The 24,779-nt window shown below is 36.5% G+C and overlaps 1 protein-coding gene across 4 annotated transcripts in view; it reads right to left on the bottom strand.

Moving 5' to 3' along the window:
• Window positions 1–24,779, bottom strand: part of LOC128015362 (myosin-10) — a 60,395-nt gene that overhangs the window by 31,842 nt on the left and 3,774 nt on the right. For 2 of the 4 annotated variants that reach the window (XM_052599128.1, XM_052599129.1), the window contains exons 3-7: window positions 21,984–22,140; window positions 6,131–6,158; window positions 2,899–3,001; window positions 1,209–1,238; window positions 595–612 (exon numbers count right to left, since the gene is read on the bottom strand). In XM_052599128.1, the coding sequence (XP_052455088.1) occupies window positions 595–612; window positions 1,209–1,238; window positions 2,899–3,001; window positions 6,131–6,158; window positions 21,984–22,140 (336 nt within the window). The remainder of the gene's footprint in view (window positions 1–594; window positions 613–1,208; window positions 1,239–2,898; window positions 3,002–6,130; window positions 6,159–21,983; window positions 22,141–24,779) is intronic. The other 2 variants (XM_052599130.1, XM_052599131.1) reach the window with 2 other exon arrangements.

Genomic DNA, 24,779 nt, shown 5'->3' with positions numbered 1-24,779 from the left:
ATGAAACTTCGTACAAGCTGTAACAAGTTTTGCTTCCATTTCTTAACAGATGATAAATTAACTATTGAAGTAGTACAACAAAATTGCAGTAGTAATGACAAGTTCTAGCAAATGAAGGGCAGAAAAGACTGTCAGAAAGGTATTTTCATCATTATAGAAGGTATGCCAAAAACTACTGGAATTTGAGCTCCTTTTTGTAACAGAGCTCTTTGTAAATGGACATTCCAGAACTTTCCAACTGCACGGATGGAGCAGAGTAACATGTGATTTAAGAAATGGGAATTCAGCACTGTGACCACTGTACCATCATGCACTATTTTTAAATACAGCACAGTGTGAAGTTTTATAGACGTGAATTACTTGACATCACCTTCAAAAGTAAAGTAAATTTGAACAGAAGAGAACTAAGAGAACAGAAAAAATGATTAAGCAAGCAGATGTTATATGGAAGAATGAAAAGCCACTAGTAAAAACAAATAAAAGAAGAGAGAGTAAAATGAAAAAAAAAAGACAGTTTTCTATGCCCAAAGAATGGTGTGATATTTATATATATATATACAAAAGGAATAAAACAAGGGACTACAAACTACTCACATAAAACAGGATTCCCTTCTGTCATCAAATAATTATCATGGAAACAGAGGTGTTAATGTCACATAGAGAGAAACACACAACAGACAAAACACACACAAGCTAGGGTGATTTAAAAGCGGAACAAAATGTGTTGTGAATTTATGTGAAAGACGCACTAGAATGGTTTAGAATGTTGTCAGTGTAAATAACAATACTGACCATTAATTTGCTGTTATTTTTGTATCTTATATATCAAGTTAGGTGAACATGATCAGGTTTTTACTTCCATACAACTATGAAAATGACATTAAAATGTCAGATTTCCCATCATGTGAATATATCACTATGCCCCTAGCTATCTTGACAAGTTAACTAGGTTAATCTCTAATATGTTTTATCCAGCAATAAAGATGGTGAAAATAACCCTTCATATTTTAAAGGATAACGTGCATACATTAAAAACCATTTAGCAAATGTGACAAAATGAGTGCAGACTATTCAAAGAAAACCATAAAAAATATCTCAAAGTTCCGAAAATGTCCCCTCGGTCTGGTTATATTCCATTGGTGTTTTCATAGCAGGTTAGTTTTGCATGCACAAGCAAAGCAGTTATAAAAAGCATAAAGAGAACTTGCCTGGAGTTTGACTGCTTTAGGAGATTCTGGCTGTTTGTATATAATAAACAAATGTAATATGTTAGAAGGCATCAGGGCCACATTCTCCAAGTGTCTTAGACCAGTGGTCCCCAACCCCTGGGCCGTGGATCGGTACCGGTCCGTGCTTCATTTGGTACCGGGCCGCACAAGAAGTAATAAATAATTTACATTAAAGCTGCAGTTGGTAACTTTCGGCGCTCGTGTCTGGCGGAAGAACTTTGTAGCCGGATCTACTTCTCTCTGTTTATATCTATGGCGAGTTACGCAGGTACTGTGCTTCTCTGCAGTGTTTTTTCGGAAATAGTCTCAAATATTAACACTTAATATAGGTTTACCGTAGTGATTCAGGATAAGACAAAAACACGGTTTGTAAAAAGGATTCATGATGTACTCGCTCATTATATATATTTTTTTAATTTTCAACACAAAACAACACTGGCACAACCCTGTGCTGACTGGACCAGAAGAGCCGTGAGTGGTGGATTTTTCCAAAACAAATAACAGAGGTGAAGGTAGAAGTGCGCTGAGCCTATAACGATCTTTTATTTTGAAAAAAAAGGCCGGATGCTCTGTGTTATTTTCATGGATTTTATATTCGTTTTTGTGGTGTATCTTATTTTTAAGGCATGTTTAAATGTCACCATAGCGACCAGAATCAGAGAAAAAAAGTGAATTAGGGTGCAGAGAGGATGTTATTCATGTTATGTTGTTGGCGCGATGTTACGAGGACGCTGCTAATAAAGTTGCATACGAATACACAGTGGATTCATGTTTATTATTATATTTACAATATACCACAGATTTTATGCCAGTCGCATCATTTTATTTTGTTGTATTTATCCGTCACACCTTAAAGCCCGGTCTCTGAAAATATTGTCTGACATAAGGTTGGGGACCACTGTCTTAGACCATGGGACAGATCTGGGCCTTTGGTATGTAGCATATATTTGGCCATGCAAACACATTAAGACCAATGACTACAGCATGTAAAACTCTTCAGCATGCTTTCATACTGTTTTGAAGTTAATATACGTTATCATACATTAAGAGACTGGTAAAACTGCACAAGAATAGCAAACTACAGGCCAGCACTGCAGCCACTAAGATGTTTTCTCAGAATAGGCCCACATGTAATACACACGGTTAAGAGCCAGCAGTTATTACTAGATGATCAGCTAGACAACGTTATCAGAACATTAGAATCAACACACATCACTGTCAATGACATACAAGTGCATGTTATCCACTGATGTCTGTTCATTTAGTTTAAATTACTCTTCCAGTAAAAGCAACCTGATGTCATTATAACTAAGGTGTTTAAAATAAGACATATTACTTGTAAGACATTAAAGAGCTTCAACTGTAAATGCAGTACAGAATAGTTTTAACAAGCTTAACAAGCTATTTGTAAAACACTCTTGAAGAAAGTCAAGATGCCTAAGATGGATGACTAGACTGATGTCTTTGCAAACTTATTTCCCACTCTTTTTTTTTTAAGTGTTACTCAGGACTTCTCAATTTTTTTCTATTCTGTTATCTTATGTAAATAATTAACTGAAAATATGTAGTTACAGTATGTTGCTTTTTCATCTAATTAACTAGTTTTTAACCTCCAAGCCAACACATCCTTCCCTTGATTCTGTGAATGGCAGAGAGAAAGGTAACTCACCGGAATGTTGTGGTCCTTTTTTCCTTTGTGAGAGGATGCAACGTGAGCCAGGTACTGGATTACTTTTTTGGTGTTTTCTGTCTTTCCAGCACCTGATTCCCCTCTGCGAGAGAAAATTCCAATCAAAAGCAAACATAAAACTATCATTACAATAATAAAATACCAAAATAAAATAAAACACAACAGATTGGGTAGATATGTATTTGAATTCCACAAACTAAATTAAGCATCAGGATACATCCTGTATCACAGGTCTGCTGTTTGTTTTTTCAGCTGCAGTTCCTCTCAGCAGCTAGGACACTGGGTGAGGAGAATTTGGTCTATAGTGCTGGTGCATTACACAATGGTCTTCATTAAGTGAACATTGGAAGTCTTATATAATATTACTGACATACATAATGTGTTTCAATGACTTTATAACACAATGATATGGATGCAAGAAACACTGTTCTTCAAAGATCTGATTAAAAAAAATGTATTCTCCCCAATCTGCCCATAAATGGTTAAAAAGTCTTTAGAAAGACACAGCCAAAGATTTTCCAAAAAAACCTGAAGTCATTCACTTACTGCTTCAATCAATGAAATATAACATTAAAATCTCATGCAAACAGTAACCCACACAAACTATGTCTGTGTATTAAAAACACCCCATAACAGGGTATTTCCACCTCCATGCTTTACTGTAGGAATGCTGTTATTTGGATGGTGAGCTGTATTGCATTTCTGTCAGACTGTTTGGTGTTGAGGCCAATAATTCAAATTAATTTCTTAATAATAGACTCCTCGGGGCTTCTAGGCATTGATAAAGCCTTTACATTTTTTTGTATCAAATCTCCTGACTTGTGCCTGTCCACAACTTTATCCCGGAGATCTTTTGACATTGCCAGGCCACCCATAGTTGACTGTTTGCTTCAGTTGCACTACCAATGACTGAAATGCTTCAGGAAAGCTCTTTTCATGCTGAGCCAATCCAAATGACCACAGCTGAACACAGCTAAAAATCAGCTTTGCGTTCCACTGAGTAGGGTATCAACTACACCTTATTGAGTAACTAGTCGTTTTCAGGACGGGGTTATCCTTTTTCCAACTCAGTGATTCTATTTTTTTATGACATTTGTCTGTCTTAAGATAAAACATTCAACTTATGCAATGTCAGAGTATTTTTTGAGAACTTCAAATGCAATTATAATACAGATATGTTATAACAAAATAATTTGTAAAAAAAACTATATATGCATTGACATTACGAACAGCTCACAATAAAACTCTCTCAATAAAGTTAAAACCCTTAAAAGTACCCCAGCTACAGCAATAGATGATTAGACACAAAAGATGATCTTTGCCAAAAGCAATGCTTCCCAAAGATTATTGAGATTAAGATGTCATATATGTCTATTTTCTAAAAGCACCTGTCAAAACGTATTCCATTCTGAAGAAAACTGTTATCCTTATGTTGCTCAAATATAGCAAGACCTACTAGTAAGAATTTACTAGAAGATTCTGTAAAACACTAAAGGATCTCATGCTCCAATAACGATAATAAAAAGCATAATAAAAGTAGTGTGTATGACTTGTGCCCTATATTCAGTTTTCTGAAGCCATGAATTTTCCTCATTTATATTCTATAGGAAAGACAAGCTGGACAGAATTTAAAGGGATAGTTCACCCAAAAATGAAAATGTTATGTTCGTCTGCTTACCCCCAGATGTATCCAAGATGTAGGTGACTTTGTTTCTTCAGTAGAACACAAAGATTTTCAATTCAAACTGTTAATATAATGTAAGTGAATGGGAATCAGGGCTTTAAGAGTCAAAAAAACATACACAATACCAAATTAAACCCTGTGGCTCAGGATGATACACTGATGTGTAAAGACACGAAACAATCGGTCTGTGCAAGAAACAGAACAGTATTTATACCGTTTTTACCTCTGAATCACTGCAATGTCAGAACTGTCCTATAGGTGGTGGTAATGCACTTATAAGTCTTCGAACTGTCATAAAGCAAGAAGAAGACACGTCATGTGCTGGTTGAAGATGACGTGAACGCGCTCAGTATAGTTCAGACTAGTGATGCATGGGTCGTCTCATAACCCACGGCCCACGCAGGTAACCCACCGGTTGGGTTGGGGCGGGTAAAGAAATTGCCAATTTATTTGAGGGGCAGGTTGAGGCGGGTCATTAAAAACAAAATGAAAAAATCCACATATGTTGTGTGCAATTCCCTATATTTAATATTTGGAATATCCATTTTCATATTGTATTAAGTTCTTTGATAAGGTTACATTATCAACGTAACGTAGCAACGTAGCAACGTAACTTGCGTGATGTCCCCGATGCGCAGGTCGTCTCATTACCCGTGGACTCCGCGGATCGGGTTGGGGCGGTTAAAGAAATTTTATGTTATTTGCGGGGCGGGACAAATAATTTCATGAAAACGGGACCCGTGGGTTGGAAAAAAACTACTTGTGCATCACTACTTCAGACATTAAAGTGAATCAAGAGGTAAAACACGATATAAATACTGTTCAGTTCCTTGCACAGACCGTTTTTGTTTTGTTTGTGTATGTTTTATGACTCAAAGCCGTGATTCCCATTCACTTACATTATATGAATGACAGACTGCAACGGTTTGAGCTAAAAAATCTAGGTTTGTGTTCTACTGAAGAAACAAAGTCACCTACATCTTGGATGCCCTGGGAAATAATTCTGGGTAAATCAGTCTTTTAAAAGCTCTTGAATGTGTCTGTTTTTTTGCTTCATGGACATCATGTCTTCACAGTGGGTGTGCAGAATGGCATGTGCTACAGTGATATCAGTAGGTCAGAAGGGGTTGACTATGAGAGAAGATATTAAAACCAACTCTCATAACCTATTACAGTGCCACCAAGACATCAGAGAGGCTGTTTACTTATTTACAATGTGCAAAGACAATAATTCAGGCTTAATGCATCAAAAGCTCAAATTTCTATGGATGAATACTTATAGGCTGACTAGAAATATTTGCCGTGGGTCTGACTCACACTGTGAGATCCTCTACATGCCAAACAGCTGCAGGTACTGATATTTAATACCACAATGATAGTATCATGACTTGCGTTTTCAGGCATGGCTGTACGATTCCAAAAAAGCCAATTCCAGTGCAGCACTGGAAACGTGACATCACTTCCATCAGGTCCGAATACTGACCTAACCTTTAACTGCTGAATAAAGATGACCTAAAGTTTACTCACGTGCAAAGAATTGACTGGTCCTCACGATCTACAAAAGAAGAGATGAGAAGAAAAATGGGTCAGCATTTTCAGTTCAGTTCTCCTGAATCTTTAATTCAAATCAATCCACTTTGACATTTAAAAGTACCTAAAACAGCAAAAGACAAACCTTTCACCACAAAGTGATTTATCAGACACAGAAGACACATCTTATGTTTTATATTATTATTACAACCTGCGGTCATGTTTGTATATACTCAACACTGCATTTTATAACTATTCTGTCTTTTCAACAAAGTTTTAGTGAAAGAGAACAGCATTAAAGGAAGACAGCGCAGTAAAAATGGAAATGAGTGCCAACGGAAAATGCTTTGTCGGCCTACAATGCAAGCCAAAAAACATCTGTAAAACTCGTAAAATAAAGTAGGTTTCTCACTTGTCTGCAAATCTAACTTCGTAAACAGCTTCAGTGCAACCAAAATTCTGCCCTACTAATGCATTTAGTTTCCAAGGCACAAAAAGATAATTATCAACTCGGGTATATGCCAGAGATACTTGCATGAACATTATCCTATGCATGAGAAAGCCTCTGACATGCTTTAAGTGCACTGATCTCTGTAACATCAGCTCACTTTAATCAAACTGTGATGCATACGGACTGTAGGTAATTGGGTTTGAGTTAGGGAATAGCAGTTTTCGATAATTTCTATGATCGTTTATCATTTAAATTAACGATCAATTATTTGATTAGTCAGTCCGGTATGACAGGATGTGCAAAACCCACTCAAAAAAAAAAAAAAAAAAAACAAAAACAAAAACTTTCTCAACCGAATTAACCCTTTCGAGTCGATTAACGCATATATGCGTTTTGAGTCATTTTCTCCTGATAACCCCGAAAAGAACTTAAATTACACTTTCAGTTTTAATCGTACAGATAAGAGCAATACATCAATCGAATCTGTAAAGGGTCTAGTTTTTTTTGGATACAGACATAATAACAAAAAACCTTTGTGCACTTATAAAATAAAGATAACAAGCAAGGTGCGCTGTCTACAGTCTTTGTCTCCGCTGATCGTCATGTACAAACATTTCATTAAAATGAACTGTAACTCCGTGAATACTCAAAGAAGAGACATGAGAGAGATATCTATAGAAAGTCTGGAATGTCTACTTTTAAACTAAACAAGTGCTGCCGAAAACAAATATTCTGAGATAAAGTAATCCATATGAAAACAACGCAATGTCTGTTTTTCATATCTCCGCTCATTATATCTAATGTGACCACGCCCCCGCGCTGAACGCGCTATTCAGATTCAAACTGAAGCGCGCGGCTTGAATACGCCCACACAGAAGAAAAGGCATTGAGACTGTTCTTCAAGTTTTTATTTTATTTTACTGTTTGCTTCGCGATGAGAGGACTAAGACATAATTCACCCCAAAAAGATGTGGTGTGGTTGAGGATTTGAGAAATGGATTTCCTCAGAAAAAAGAATGAAGCACTTTATTCAGCAGAGATCATAAACATGAGTAAGTCTCTTTTTATTTATTTGTACTAGTTTTCACATAAAGTGTAAACATTTTACTAGTTAGACTTTTTCCAAAGACTTTTTCCAAACTATAATTCCTGACTAAACGTATAATCAAGTGAAACATTATGAAGTTTCAATAACAATATGCAATACTATACCATTCAAAAGCTTGATGTAAATAATATAAATGTGACAAATAGAGATAACTCTAACAAATGTAAAAACAATGCAGTTCTTTCGATTTATTCCCCCTAAAAAAACCTGAAAAATATTATCAGCTCTTTTCAACATTAATAATAATAATAATAATGATGATGATAATAAATGGGGTTTATTTGGTAGAAAATAAGATTGTTAAAAGGATTTCTGAAGGATTGTGTGACTGGAGTAATGATGCCAAAAAAATTGTTTGAAAGTCAGCTTTGATTGTTCCTAATAAAATGTTTAACTGCTCCCCCAAGTGGATATTAAATTATGTTGTGGGATAATTAAATATATTCTTAATAAACTACAAACATAAAATTATATACTTTTATTTTGTTCTCACATTCTTTCTTGTAAGTCCTCACTCACAGTGGCACAGTTGAATGGGAGGCTCATTATGCAGCTCATTATGCGGGCCTTTGTCTTCTCAGGTGTAAATCACAATGATATTCATGATAGTTGACGCCTACTCGCATATGACTTTTACCAACAAAAAGTGTTTTAGAAAATTTAAATCAATATATTGTTTTCTGTGAATGAGTAAACAAGATGATTTTCACATCATTCAGAAAGAAAAATTCTAGGCTACAAGCTCCAGTTCTCAACTTTTCCGGCAACCAATTTTATGTATGTGTTTTATTGCCTTATTCAAGTGATTTAACATTTTTAGTTTTTCACTAACCATGCATAACATTTTTTTTCTCAAAAATACAATCATGTACATGCATGCCTTTCACATATTATTATAGCCCAGTTTGTGCTGATTACAGTGATATTAGACTTTACCCATTTAGATATTTATAAGAAACTGAAAAAAGCACAAATGTCAGGGCATGACAAAACTTCTCAAGGCCCCAAAAATACCCTTAGACTCCAGAGGGTTAAAGGTGGTTTAGTTTGAATAAAATGCTAGTAGCAGGATTATAAAATGAATAGATGTGATTATTATCATTTGAAAAAAAGAAGAGAGCACTCCATTTGAGATCATTTTACTTTGGTGACTATTTTCCGGCAAGGAGAACGCTGAACAGGGCTCTGAACCAGTTCAAGGAACGAAAATGAAAACTGGAAACAAATTTTTTTTTGACAGAAACAGAACCAGAAACAAAATCTAATTTTATAGTTCCGAACAGAATTGAAAATTTGAAATGGTCATTAACAGGTTAATAACGGTATTTTATCGTTCCATTTAATATTTGAAATTTGCTGTCAACCAGTCACAAATTCCAGCTGTACAGCATATGCAAATGTGACGCTGAAGCTAACAAGTGAAATGTCCGCTCAGCTGTGAACTCGTCATAGGTCAGTCGCAATGACAATGCACCACCCTCAGAGTTTATCTGAGGATAGTGTGAGATGAATTCAACAGATCACATGCACCTGCAGTGCTTCTGTGAATATAGAATATAGAAAACAGAAAAACCATAGGATTACATAAAAAGGAATATAGGCATATACACTAAATATATTTCACTTAAAATATATTGACAGATTAACTAAATGAAATGAGTTTTAAGAGACTATGCCCTATTCTGGAGATTAGCAGATTCAAATGTACTACTTAATGTTCTGAGGCCTCCTCCTCAAACAGGACATCTGATTCAATAAGCTCAAAGTAAATGTCTTCCTCCACATTGTACAGCAGTTACAAAACCACATACACGGTACTCGGAGTGTGTAATCATTGGTATTACAGCATAACTCTGCATCCTCTTCCAGAGTGTTGTGATTCACTTGAATACATTTTCTGTAAGCCAGGGGTGAACAAACACACACCCACCCTGGGAGCTCTTCCAAGAGATCATTTGGGTGGTGTCTCTGTTCCTGAATCTGTAGCTGCAGAATGTTGCTAATGATGTAGATAAATAACTTCATGTCACTGTTAAACGGTTGCTCTTGCAGTATCAGACAGCTTCTGCGCACAGGCCATCCTTGAAACGCTAGGCATTTGTGTGTCTGGTGGAACCAAGAATCATTAGATAAGAGAAACTTGGCCAGCCCAACCCAAAAATGGTGGCCATAGACATTTTCTTTTCAGGAAAAAATTCTATGAAAAGTCATTGTTTTAAAATGTTTGAACAGACTTTTTCTTTTACTAAGCGTGACATTTTGGCACTTAACTCATTTAGCACTGCTAGTGCTACACTTGATCTACTTCAGATCAAGATTTATATGATTATTTCTTCTTGTACCTACAGTGTGAAAAGGCATATTCACACAGTGCAAAATTCAGTGTCCAAAGGAAATAAAGTTGCTCTCTCGGTAAGAAGAGACTGCAGGAAATAGATCCAAGACATTTATATTAAAATAAAATACTGTGTCTTTAAAGTGCTGCTTGTAGACTGATCACTGATCCACTAAAGCAGTCAGAATTAAGATTGTTTTATGCATAATTTAGCATTCTCAAAGAACTTGTGGAGATTCATCAAACTCCTAAAAAGTAGTGAAGTCGTTTAAAAAAGCCAAAACGAATTTACTTCATTCTTTTTGGTCTCTGTTTTGCAGTCCTCTAATGAGACACAGGGGTATCTGACTATCCACCTATGAAGTACACCTATGGGAACAGAGGATGCCTGAAGATAAAATACTGCTGACTGCTTTCCTGTTCTGGCAGCGGAGGCCAGGGCTGTCTGGGATGAAGAGGCTCTACAGCTGAGCACATCCTCAGTATGGGGTTTCCTCCACCTGGACATGGTTTGGTCACTAAAAGTCTAACATTTGAGAACCCGCCCTTATATGAGAGGCCAAATGTGTAAAAGAATATGGGAAAAAATGATACTGGCATAAAAGGAAACGTGTAACAACTGTTAGAACACCTTTGTTTTAATCTAGATAACAGAAAACATAAGGACTCAAAAACTCAATGCTGTCCTCATGCATGAATAAACAGGAACAGAATGTTGGACTGATCTCATCATAAGCTATGAAACATGCCATGTACAAAGACAATGTTTTAGATAAAAGGTTCAGGGCTCAAGTTACAAGAACTTGAATTAGTTCCAGGGTGGAGACGCTTCCTTTTGTGTGGCGTACATCAATCTCTGTGAACATTCATGACACTATCTGTCTCGGATACAGAGACAGATATGGCAGCCAAGGATTCTGAAGAATGGCCTCTCGTATCAGCACAGCTGCAGAAAAGGGAAGCATATAATCAAGTGAAGAGAGGGCTCTTGACTTCTTTTCATTGCATCCTTTGTCAAGGCCTTAGCAACTCTTCTCTGAATAATGAACAGCTGATCACAGAGATTCCAGCATAACTCAGGCCCAGCCGTAAGATTGTGTGGTAATAATTAAAATCAAATGGAGTTCCCAAACAAGCATTCAAATATAACTCATAACTTGTGTGATGAGTGGGGCGAGGCTTAGAGCCATGGGAACGGGTCGAGGCCTGTGGAGTAATTGGAAATGAGTGACACCTGCGTCAGTCACTGGTCTCGAGTCCCACGGAGGAGCTCCGCAAGGATAAAAAGAGGAGTTATGACAGTGAAGGACAAGAGAGGTCCAGGCCTGGGTTTTATTTTGTGTTTTGGTTTTGTTTGTGTGCAGAAGTCAGAGAGGCTGTAATTTGATCCAAACATGGTCTGAACTGAAAGTTCACACTGCCACGGACACATTCACCTTTGATAGATCGGTTTGATACTGTAATCGTAATTACAAACAGCAAAGTGCTTCCCGGGCGCCGCAGCATAAATGGCTGCCCACTGCTCCGGGTGTGTGCTCACAGTGTGTGTGTGTGTTCACTGCTCTGTGTGTGTGCATTTCGGATGGGTTAAATGCAGAGCACAAATTCTGAGTATGGGTCACCATACTTGGCTGAATGTCACTTCACTATATTCACTATCCGCGATACTGATCGGTCTCATGTCCTTAAAAATGAACGAAATTATTTTATCCGTCATGGCCTCTTGTCGTGTTGCAAACAAAGAGCTTGCGGCGGGCGAAACGTCAAGTGTCAAGACGTGACTGTTTAGCTGGAGTTCCACACATTATGCCATGCTCATTTGGGTGCACATTTTTGAGATGTGACCTCATGTTGCTAGTGGTCATGTGGTTTGCATACAACTTTATTTCGCGGGTCAACAATTTTACCTCATTTTCTCTGCTGCGGTCGAGTTGGGCTCTGCACTTGCTGCCATCTTCCATGAAGATGCGTCAACTTTCAGCAGTGATGCTGTGCCAGACAGTGCGACTCCTGTGACCTGTCCCTGAACCCTCAGGCGCACTAGCGCGCCCACTCGCAAAGCAGGCAACCACGCCTCTACTACCGCGGGCCTTTTTTTCCACATTTTTTTTTTGTTCTAATATTCATTTTCACCTTCGAAATTCGTTTTTTTTTAACTATTCGAATACATATTTGAATTTAGAATATTCGTGAAAATTCCTAGTGATGTGGAAGTGCACACATTTAGACAGTTTTGTGTAATGAAAGTGTCAGACTCTCTCTAGTTAAAATCAGGGTAGTCTGGAAGTCTGGAGGACTGCTATGAGCTTTAACTCCCAAGTTCTCACTCCGCCCCCCTCAGCTGGCCCAACCTATCCCCACCCCATCCACTTCTACTGGATTAACCTACAACTGGACACATTCCTCACATACCAAACCACAACGCTGCCAGACACCAGAGAGAGACGGGTGGACACAGACACAAAGAAAAAACGTTACAATGCTAGGGCCGCAGTCACTTCCACCTCAGTAACATTGGATGCAAAAACTTTCATTACACGTTCTTATGTGCATTTGCCAAGGCTAGTAAAACTCTGTGATGTGTGTGTAAAACTCCTCGCTTTGCAATGGTTTCTAACAAATACAGTTTATTGCAAAAAATCAGGGCTGCAATGAAATGTGGCACTGGAAACTGCACAAAGTATGGAAAAATATATCATGCAGAAAATTGAACACCTTAAAATGGAACAAATGCAGTTGACATAAAGAGCAATTCCAACAAATATATTTTTTTGCCTGTTTTTGCTAAGCAGGATTGAGTTCAGAAACTTTGATGCTGAGATTTGATCCATTAAAAAACTGTCTCTCCTATCAAACCATAAACAACATCTACCACAGCCGGAAGAAATGATGGCAGAGAAGAAAAAAAATATTTGAATAATGCACCAGTTTATAATACATGGTGATGATGGTTCTAAATAAGAATTTGCAAAGAGTCTGTGTTTACATACTGATCCGACAATCAAGTCTGTTTCAGCCCTAATGGTGATGTTGGGCCAATGGTTCAGATTTTTATTTGCCCTGCCAACATTTTTACTGGCCCTGCCACCAAAAATGTAAATAAAAATTGAGCCATATTATCTTGTATTTTACTAGTCAGTTCAAAGCTGAAGTGATTACCTTGTTTTATTTATCAATAAAAAAAAAAACAGTTTGAGTAAGAGGATGAGAAATGGGGTGGAAAAAGGTAATAAATAACTAAATTTTTTGTTTTTCCATCCAAAAAACTATATTATAATTGCACCTAAGGAAACATAATAAAACAAACCAATAAACCCTTGTCATGACCCCTTTAAAAGTCATGTCTTTTAATTTTAGAGTATATTTATATATATACTTTATTCATTAATGTATTTTACAACGTGTAACATTTGACCACATTTAGTCCTACACTTATTCAATATTATTTGTTTCCCACTAAATAACGTGTTTTCACTATATGTGTAGATTTTATAAAATTACTGGGCACTCACGATTTTTCTAGAGTAACCTTTGCCTCTGAATTATCCACCTAGTTTATAATCGTATTTTTGCCAGATTACGATTATATATTTTTCATTTGTTATTTTTCTTTATGTTGAAGTTAACCACAAAAGAGTGACAATCAGGTCAACACACAGGTATAAGGTGCGTCCCAAATCGCATAATTATCGGTATGCACTACTCTATGTATAAGTGCATAGTGTATACGGCATCATTTGGGACATAGCTATGGAAATTCTTTTTTTTTTTTTTTAATGCGATGGTATTGGATTGGACACAATTTAATAAAACATCTGTAATTTAAAGAGATCATTTTCATAAGAAGCAAATGACAATGGCAAAAGTAAACACAGATCAGACACATTTCCCCCCTACTTAAAATAAATATTCAGATGACAAAGAAATTGTTCAAAACAAGTTTTAACTTTTTGTTTTGATTTTACCTTCTGGGATTTCTTACTGTTGCAAGACTGTCAGAGGTCTCCACAATTTTTTTTTTCATGGGAGCCGCACTGATTAACCACAGAGCCACTTTTACCGCAAAGTATCAAAAGTTACATCGAGTCATAAATAGCATGTTTTTTTTTTTATCAATCTGTCATCCCTGATATGCAATGCAATACAAAAGGGGCTATCATTCTTTATCATTTACCAGTCAAATTTGTAACTGAGACGAGATGATAAAAAAAATAAAAAACAGTATTACAAGAGCTGTTAAGATTAAAACTGGCAAGCAATGAGTGCATTCACACCGGCAGCAGGAGCGTCACGTGAGCAGCAGTGAAGCGGGGGTTTCGGCGACGAGTCTATTTTTGCTGCGCTGCTGAAACTCAATTAAAGTGACAACACACTTCTGATGAAAAAAAAGAAACATGATTTCACAAAACATGCTAAAAATAAACAGAATAATCATGTCTAGTGTTTTAACGTGAATTGGAGTATGTCAGGGAAGAAAATGAAGAATAAAAATATGTATTGAAGCTTTACCAATTTGAACTTGTTTAACTGCCATATAAGCAAATTATAACTTAAAACATTTTATCAAACTCACAACGAACAATTAATCTTGCTCAAGATCTTAAGTTACAATGGAGTCCTATATACATAAGAAGTTCATTGTTCATACATTATTGACAGGTTCTGTAAATATTGTATACTCAAAATATGACGTGTTCACTTACGATTGACGTGACAAACTTAGCATTTTATTTATTTTCAGTTCCACAGTTACAGAAATGGAGCTATAGACACAAATACAAATAAAACATATAGACATCTTCAATATTCGGCCTAATAAAATATTATGAACACTTGGTTAGAATAAACCTTTAAATTTTTTTAATGAATCTCTATGAACAAATAATGACTTAAACATAATATTCTAACTTAACAACTAGCTAAATTGAATAATTGTTTATTTTGTTTCAGGTCTTCAGTTACAAAAGGAGACAACAAGACGCAAATTACAAACAAGGATACAAGGCGAACACGAAAAAAAAAAAAACGTATAAATCATTGACAAGAAAAATATTAAGATTTAAAATACGATTTGCTAGAAATGCATATAGTATTTTTTTATTTAGCTCTACATAAGTACATTTTCAGATTCTTAGCCTAATGAGTAGTTAAAATCCAAAAAATGAAGCTTATCATGAGTAGCTAATTTACATAGCCTAAAGCAGTGGTTTTCAACCTGTGGTCCGCGGCCGCGGTGGTATTGCAGGTGGGCCGCCAATTATTTTCTGTTCATTTCCAATCCATTCTAGGGCTGTGCAATTAAAAGAAAACCTCCTAAAATCACGATGTGAGCATGCGCATATGCCTAACTCCAGGTTCACACACTGTCTGTGATGCGCCTTTTTTCTGAGCCAATGTTGACGGATCAGAGCGTTCTCACTGCGGTAAAAGGCTAGAAATAAAAACGTGTGAAAATAATTCATGTCTAACACATGAGCATAGAGTGAATTTGTTAGTGAACAGGATGCAGTTTAAGTGAGAGGAGACACGTTTTAAGTGTGCACACTCTCTCCTCGCAAAGCAGCGTGTATCTGAGCAAGCACGACCGGTTTTGTGACAGAGCAAAGGAAATCTGCTGCGAACAGAGAGATTCGCACTCGTGCATTATTTTAATGTGCTTTCGCGTTATATTTATGCGCTCTCACTGCTGACCGCATACACATACTGTATACACACTGCAAACACCTGAGGCACCGCTACAATTAATGAGCTCTATGAACAATGCATGGCAAAAAAGAAAAAAAAGTCCCTGTAGTTTTTTTTTATTATTTTTTTTTTGCCACAAGTCTATAAATTTTTTTACATCTTCACTATAGTGATAATTTTGACTTATGTCTGTTCTAGAGATGTTACAACTTTTTGATAAAGCTCTGATTGGTTTTCTTTTGGAAATATGTTTCAAATTAATCCTGAATGCATTTATGACTGTAAAAGCACAAATGCAAAATTGATCAAAAAAAATTGCGATAGTTTTTTTTTTTTTTTTTTTGTCCATATCGCACAGCCCTAGTTTATTCAATAAATATAGTTTAAAATCTAGCTTCTGAGTACTAAGTTATTAACCCAACAATAGCGGGGTCAGTTAATTTTTTTGAAGTGGGCCGCGCAAACATATGTGTTTGGTTGTGTGGGCCGCGAGTTGAAAAAGGTTGGGAACCACTGGCCTAAAGCATATTGACAGCTCATAAGAAATGTATATGTATATTATGGACACACACTAAACTTGGTTAATACCGTATATTTGGGTATGATAAAAGTATATATTATAAATAAATAAAAAAATTGTGAATTTTTGCTTGAGTGAATCATTCGTATGAACTGCAGTGCAAGAGCAACAAGAGTGCAGCAACAAACATCCACAACAGAATAACCACCCCATCTGCTGCAACTGCTGTCTGCAGGAATTTAACATGTAGCTGTTTGAAGTGACAAGCCCGTCAGTAACACACTGAGAAATATGACTCACTAGCTACTCAGTGAGCCGAGCCAGATATGGCCTGATCAGAGGTGACACAGTCTACTGGAGACCACAGCTCAATTGCACAGAACACCATCATGTTTGTATGTCATTGATCCTTATCAAATTACAAACCAAACACAATCAAACTAGAGACCTTCAGACTACACATACAAAAAACTTTGCCTAGATACTGATATTCCCACTATGCAGATAAAATACAAATCTACAAGTGGATTAATTTAGAAACATGAGATAATGTCATTTCCACTGGGTACAGTACCTGGTACTTTTTTTTAGAACCACCTCAGTTGAGGTTCCATGTCAAAAACACAAGTTACCAAAATGTGACATGTAAACTCTGCTGATCACTGATTGGCCGGAGAGAATCGTCACTATCTCTGTCAATGACCTCATAACAGATGATTTAAACTATTCTGAACGAGCACACCTTTTTTAACAACCAAAAATGACTGTTTCCTTGTCTCTTGAGGAAATTCAGATGTTCCTCTCGTTGATAGCAGAGGAGCAGATCCAGCGAGATATTGATGGGGCAATGCGGAATTAAAAATTATTTAGGAGTTGCAGCAATAGAGGCGGTGCAACAATAACGAAATGTGAATAATCCCACCCACTCTAAAGCGATACTGAACTGCAGTGGAAACGCGAACCGAGCTGAGTCGAGCCTTACCGAGCAGAGTCGTACCACGCAGTGGAAAAGTGCCATAAATGTGCCAAAATTCTTTTGTTTGTTTTTAAAGCTCTTAATGATCAAGCCCCCTCTTAAAGATCTTATTATCCCACATTTATCTAGTAGATCCTTAAGGTCTGCTGATCAGTATCTTTTATATAACCCTCGATCAAGTTTAAAAACCAAGGGCGACAGACACTCATACTGTGCTGCACATTATTGACAATATCGAGCTCAAGCTTGACTTTGCAAATTTAAAATATCAAATCGCAATTGCAATTTCTGTCAAAAAATAAATAAAAATAGCAATTAGATATTTTCCCCATATCGCACAGCCTTAATATAAATGGTTAACTCAAACAATAAGCAAGATTTAAAAATGTGAAAAAAATGCAGATGCTGCATGAGAAGGTAAAGTAATATGTATGCATTGCTCAGTTATCCGGTCTAAGAATTACGGAGGAAAGACAGCTGATTTGAAACCGGTACGAAAATGTTTTTGAGCTCCCCTTGGAATGTCTTTGAAATATAGGGTCTCTGGTCACTGTAATCTACACAAGATCTTTATACTCCAGTGGACTCAGAACAGATAGAATTGCTCAAATGGACAAAGCCGTGAAACACATTACTGGGTATTTTACATGTATTGGTAACAGGTGGGTCAAAAAAAACTCCACGGAGCAATAACTATCTTAGCACACAACAATCTAGATTATACCAGCCTAACTGTTAAGTTCGGGGGCTAGACATCTCTTAGAATAATTGAAATTTATGTGTGGCTCCACACTGGGTAAATACGGTCATGAGATTGCCATTTTAAAGGTTGTAATTATATATTTTAGACATAACTTTCCAGTCAGTAACCTTGTTTAGATTTCATAGCTTCCATATGCCTTGAAGAGAGACGGGTACCACTGACATTCCTGCGCTCCAGTGGCTATACTGACTGGGCCTTTTCCAAAAATGTTACTGTTTTAGTGAAGATCAGCAATTCCAAAGTTCTTAAAGTTGTTACAATTAGCCCTTTGTAAAGTTCATTCAACAGCCAGAGAGGGGGATTATGGCTGGTTTTAGCAGACTAATCAAAGACAGATGTGTGGCTGTGTAAGTCAATGTGTCCAGAGGCATTATACAATTTACCTTTGCATGAGCTAAGTCTGATTTAACATTTAAAGCTGCATGTTAGACATGTCATTAAACAAATACTCTATTTCAATAGAGCAATAAATTCAACCACAGGGCATTAAATTATCTAACCAATTAATTGTGTTTATCAGCAAACATATTGATCACTTTTCTCTTATTATCTATAGACTGGACACTAGTTTGTTTGTTAAAGTAAAGAGTAAGCCATATTTGCAACACCCCTGGCCAGCTATTTCTTGCATCCAAGAGCAAATCTAAAAAACTGCTTGCCACACTCACAATTAAACTGCATTTCAAATAAATAAATAAAAGATCTGACACAAACAGCTCCTTAAATGTTGCTTCTAAAGCTCAAATGGCATTAAAAAAGCACCATCTTTGTGTATTTAAATTCTTTAATAATAGGTGACTAATATAAATCTTTCGAATGCCAATATTAGTGTAGATCTCTAATAATAAAAGTTATTTTACACAATATTTACTCAATTATCACATATGCAAATGTAGATTAAAGAGAGTAATAGAGTGATTTCCGAACAAAAATGTGATCGAAAACACAAGTGAGCGTGGACAATAACTGGAACCGAGCCATGACAGAGGAAACATCTCGAGATGAAAAGTAAACAACTTGGTTCCACTGCAGTAATCTCTGTAGCTCTAATGATTTGGCCGCGTGCAGCATTGTTAGGGGTGTCTCCTCCAGAGGCAGACGCCAGGCTCCATGTGTCCCAGCCACGTTTGACCCAGCACGTCACCGTATGTACTGCCCCCACCACCACTGGAACACAAAGGCCACATTGTCCCCCACAATGCAGGTCAGCCTCTCCTTCCCAGCCTGGGACGGCTCTTGTTCACTGGCCTCTGACAGATCAGGACAACTGGCCTGTCCTTCTATGTGAGAGGGTCAGATTTAGTCGGGAATTCACCATTAGATTAATGGCAAATGTTCCTCAATTTCCTGGACAGACTACTTTGACTCCAAGTTGGCATGATTGTTCACTACTACCAAATTCACATTAAATGTACATAAAATCTTATGCACAAGAGATTTATTGCTGCAAAAAAGCAAATATGTTTTGCATTTAATAACACCATTCAAAAGTATTCGGTCAGTTTTATAAATTACTTTGATTCAGCAAGGACAAATTAAATTGATCAAAAGTATCAGTAAAGACTCCCAGATTTAAAAAAAAAATATTTCAAATAAATGCTCTTTATTGGAACTATCTATTAATCACAAAAACATGAAAATTTTTATCACAGTTTCCACACACACAAACATTAAACAGCACAAATGTTTCCAACATTGATAATGATAATAATAGCTTCTTGATCTGCAATATCAAGTTCTGAAAGATCAGGTAAGCCTGAATAATATATGGAGTCATGGCTGCTAACAATTCAGCTTTGTCATAAATTACATTTTAAAAACAGAAAACGGTCAGAGTACAAATATTGTCCAATCCCAACCTTTTCAAAAGTATTGTACATTACTTTGATAAAATCTTACATGTAGAAGTATTTTGTCGATCATAAATGTTATGGAATTTAAAAAATGCACACTATGGAATTACTAAATTGGTACAGGCTACTTACAAACACAAATCTCATATGAAATACAGCTAGATTCACTAAACAGTGTGCATAACGGTTGTCTTGACTACATTCGCAGTTCATTGATTGTATAAACTCTTTTAAACACCTCTAAAATCCAGTGAAATTAAATTGAGAGTTAAAAGATGAAATTATTCAGTTGTAATGTAAAACTCTAACATCTCTGCTGATTGCCATCTTAATCTGTGACACAGTTGCCCACTCCAATATCCAACTGCCCCAGATTTACTACGAGATGAATTAAAGATTATGACAGTGGAAGAAAAAATAATTATGGTTGGCTGTATCAGAGAATTACATCTCCTGATCTTGCCTTTCAGAATCAACCAAATCCTATGCGCTTCACTGAGAAAAGAACCAGTAAGAAAACACAGGAGAGGTTTAATAAAGCTCCAACTGCTCAAGAACAGGAACAGGGATGGAAATTAACTTTTTTGTCCACTGGTCACTCATTCTCTCAACTCCGTAGCCCAACTGGATGATACACTGCATTGAACTTTTTTAATGCAAAGAAATATTTTTGCGATATTCTAAACAGTTTTCGTACGCATTAATAATGTTGTTTTTTGTGGTTGAGGGAACACTTGGGGAAAAGTCCCGTTCAACACTGTATCACTGAAAGAAATCTCGGCTCGCAAAATTTTACGCCATCGACAAACGAACTCACAGCATTTTTTAATACATAATTTTTATGCGTCTCGTGACACCAGAGATGTCATACATGTGTAGCAATACAATGATCTTTCTACAAACAAAAATGAACAGTGTAACAACTAAATAGCCACAGAGCTAACTTATGAAAAAGTACTTGAAGATGCATCCCCCAGACAGCAGTTATTAGACACGCGACCGATAATACTGTTTGTTAGTTTGCTTACTATGCTGTTAAAAACAATAAGATAAACACAAACTGTCCATATAATCTAAAATGTTGCAGAATGCTGGAGGAGATTGAACTTACCTGGGTTTGACAGAGACGTGACAGTATGTGCAAATTTGCATGCAAAAACAAATTCAACTCTTCACACGATCTTGTATATCATGAGCGTGTGCTATAAAACGAACTGTAAATAACCAACAAATATAGCACTCTGCCGGCGGTAATAACTTCAGCTGCAAACACTGTCCTGGGAACAACACCGCCCTTTCGAGCCTGGTTTACACCGCCTTTCTTCACGGAGCTGTTGTGTACAACACGCTTTATGAAACCGTATGCTATTTTTATTTACCCGCCACGGTGGCCGGTAGGTGAAGCGAGTTTACCTGCCACAACACAAAATCACCCGCATTTGGTGGCGGGTGCTAATTTCCATCCCTGAACAGGACCGATGGGTTTTACGTTGTATTATCTTCTGCTGTGATGGACAGATACTCGGTATCCACAACCAATGACATAATAAACAACAAAGCCTTGTAATTTAGTAGTAGCTGAAGAAGACGTGTCAGATGGAGCCGTTAATGATATGTATTATCTTTCACATCTCACTTCAAAATGCACAGATCCACAGCTCAGACAAGAAAAACTCAAGCCCACTGCAGTGAAATCTGAAAGAATGCAGCCCCTTTTACTTTCCATTCTCTGGGCTTATCTGAGAGCACCAGATGTGGAAGAGTAAATTAATCAATCTCTCAGAGTGGAAAAACAAACTGAAATATAATAGGATATCATTGGAAACAGTGACCATTCCATTTTTTGCTGCTTTTCATCACATGATACTATGAAACAAAGTACAGCCAATAACATTAACTGCTAGTGAGTTCAAATTCTGCTTTAAGGCTTAGGAAATCCTGCCAAAAAACTGCCAAAAAAAAAATTGGTCTGCTTATTTGAACAAAGTGGTGGTCTCATCTTCATCTAACACTGAACAAAGATTGAGAAAACACAACACACCCTCTTTATTTTCACAGCAAAATCCTCAGTGGAAATGCAGAATTCAGAAATGTTATTTCTGGAAACAGATGGAGCCACTGAGAGAATTCATCAGAAGGAATATTTGTTATGGTCTTACCTTGAAGCATGCATCGGTAGGCCGACTCAGAAATGGCGTAGATATGAGGTGGGATTTCATGCCTCTTCTTGCCCCTGTACATCTCAATGATGTTCTCGGAGTATATAGGGAGGTTTTTGTATGGGTTTATGACCACACAGAAGAGTCCTGAGTATGTCTGCACAGAGACAAGAAACAAACAAAAGGAGGAAAGAAATGTTACACTTAATTGGTGCTCAACTCATAAGGGTTTTTAAACAAACAGGACAAAATAGTATTATTACACAATACATACATACATTTAATAACATTATGTAAACAAAACTGTTTAATTACATTGAGAACATAAGTACAATTCATAATCGAAGCCTGCAACTTGAGATGAATCCCAACATTTTGAAAATACAAGAACCAGCAGAATGATTACATATGTACATATATTGTAACCCTTTGCTTATTTCTTGTAAAGCCCCACTTCTTTCTCAAGTTTACTGGTTTAACATAAGCAGTAAAGCTAGCGTTTTTAAAATCATTTAGTGGTTTCTGAAACACAGAATACTCCATAGTTACTTGTGAAAAATCCTAGAATTAGCCTATGGTTTTTCCATTCATACAGTTTCTGTATTTTTTTTTTTCATTCTGAGCATGATCTGCATTTTGGGAAAGCATCCATGAAAGTTTTGAGCATCTGAAGACATTGCACAGACTGAGATATTTCTTAAGTAACAGTCTCAGCATTTGACTACCGTACACCACTCCATCTCTAGTTGACACATGGTTGATCACACAGTACACTACACTTCATACACTGCATCATCAGCTTCCATTACCTTTACAAAAATGACAATGAGCTCAAACGGACATTGACATGTACTTATCAAGATTAAATGATTAAAATGGAATTTGCATGTTTTTACATGTGATAATGATCCCTACAACTGTTAAATCCACTAATTCAAAGTGTCATACTGTAAAACACTAAATCTGAAAATAAAGATAATGTTTAATGAGTGTCTAAAAATCAAGCTTTCATTTTAGGAAAATTTAGGGTCAATTTTGAAATGAACGACCATATATTTTTCGATTATGTTTAGACGGGTGCCAGTTTAAGACAACAGAACACAGTGATATGATGCCATTCGCATCATATACAAAACATTTACTAAAATAATTAGAAATAAATAATCTGAAACTAATTCACTTTGAAAATAACAGAATAAGCGTTTATGCAAGTTATGCACACAAGATCTATATAACTGAAATTTGTGGCAAAAAACATTAGATATTCAAAGAATAGCTTAATATGTGTATTTACTGAATGAAGACTGTATGTGAATGAAGAATTCTGGAATTTGCCTTTTAATTATTAAAAAACTGAAAGAAAATGCTCAAGTTCACCCAGTGATATTGGCTATTGTGATATATCGGTGGACTGCTAAAAATAGTTTAATGGGATCTTTTTTCAAGAAGGGAAAGTGAAAACTTGTCAAGTCAAAGAGTCTAATACTGATATCTGCTTAAAGAAAGGTATTTCTCTTGCTTTTACTGCCAGTGCAGCTGTCCTGCAGTGAGCCTGCTCTTCATTACAGAAGACATTTACAAAATATTAACCCTGTCCTTCAAGCGGTTTCATATATGAGGCTATAACTGAGAGCAACCCGTGTTTGACTGAATGCTGGGCCACTGCTGCGTGATCCAGACACATGGTGAGGGGGCATGCCAGAGAAGTGGTTATCCCTGTCTGTCTGCTGAAGGGTCCTTCTAACGGCGGATGTTGTGTTTATGAGTGGAAATGTATAAATATGGGTGTGGAGGAGGATCGGGGTTGCATTGAGGACAGATCTGTCTGTCTACATCCCACTCCCCACTCCCCACCAGACAAAGCCTTCCTGCCAAACTAGATCCCAGGCCAGAACAATAGATTTGGACTCAGGAGACTTGTGGCTGGGAAGTTGTTTCTCTCCAGCAGGGCTGCACAATCAATCAAATTTCTAATCACAATTACAGATGCCACAATTATGTAATCATTCAAAGCGGCAATTGACAGTTCAAAGGCCACTTATATTATTTATACACATATATCCACATTATACACATAAGATGTGGTTTTTCTTTCCACATTTTATCTTAAGGGCTTTTCTATTGTTTTAAGTTTAGTTTTAGTAAAACATAATACCATGCATATTTTTCCTTTTTTTATTTTATTTAAAGAAGAAACCAATCCAATGTATAGTTGACATCTGAGGCTTAGGCCTAATGCTATAGAAAAGCAATAAAGAGTGTATTCAGCTTGTTAATTTTTATCTACAAATATGGCATGCTGTTGCTTCAAACAATGGTAAACATCATTCAGTATAAATTGTGATAATTGTAAATAATAATCACAATTACAATTTCAAGGGAATAATTGACAAATATGATTTTTGTCACAATCGTGGAGCCCTACTCTCCAGCATGACTCTCAAAGTTTTAGCTATGCACAACTGTAATCATAAACAATTTAACATGCTACACTGAATAACTATAAAAGCACTGTGCCATTTATGAGTAAGTGCTCTATGCTGAAATCCCAAAGTCTATCCAACAAATAATTTTGTCAGTTTTTGGTGTTTAGTGATAGTTTTTATCCTATTTATTTGTTGTTTATTTGTGTCAAGTTTCCGTCACCTTATGAAAATGCCAAATATCTCTAAGATGTGCATTTGATCAGCCATGACCTTGAACCAGCCTAGTTTGACAGAGCTTCTTAAAAGGTTAGTTCACCCAAATATTAAATTATGTCATTGATAACTCACCCTCATATCGTTCCAAACCCAT

Source organism: Carassius gibelio, chromosome A6 (assembly GCF_023724105.1).
Source record: "Carassius gibelio isolate Cgi1373 ecotype wild population from Czech Republic chromosome A6, carGib1.2-hapl.c, whole genome shotgun sequence".
Classification (NCBI taxonomy): domain Eukaryota; kingdom Metazoa; phylum Chordata; class Actinopteri; order Cypriniformes; family Cyprinidae; genus Carassius; species Carassius gibelio.
Note: the sequence above shows the minus strand (reverse complement) of the source record. Positions and strands in the feature narration are given on the sequence as shown.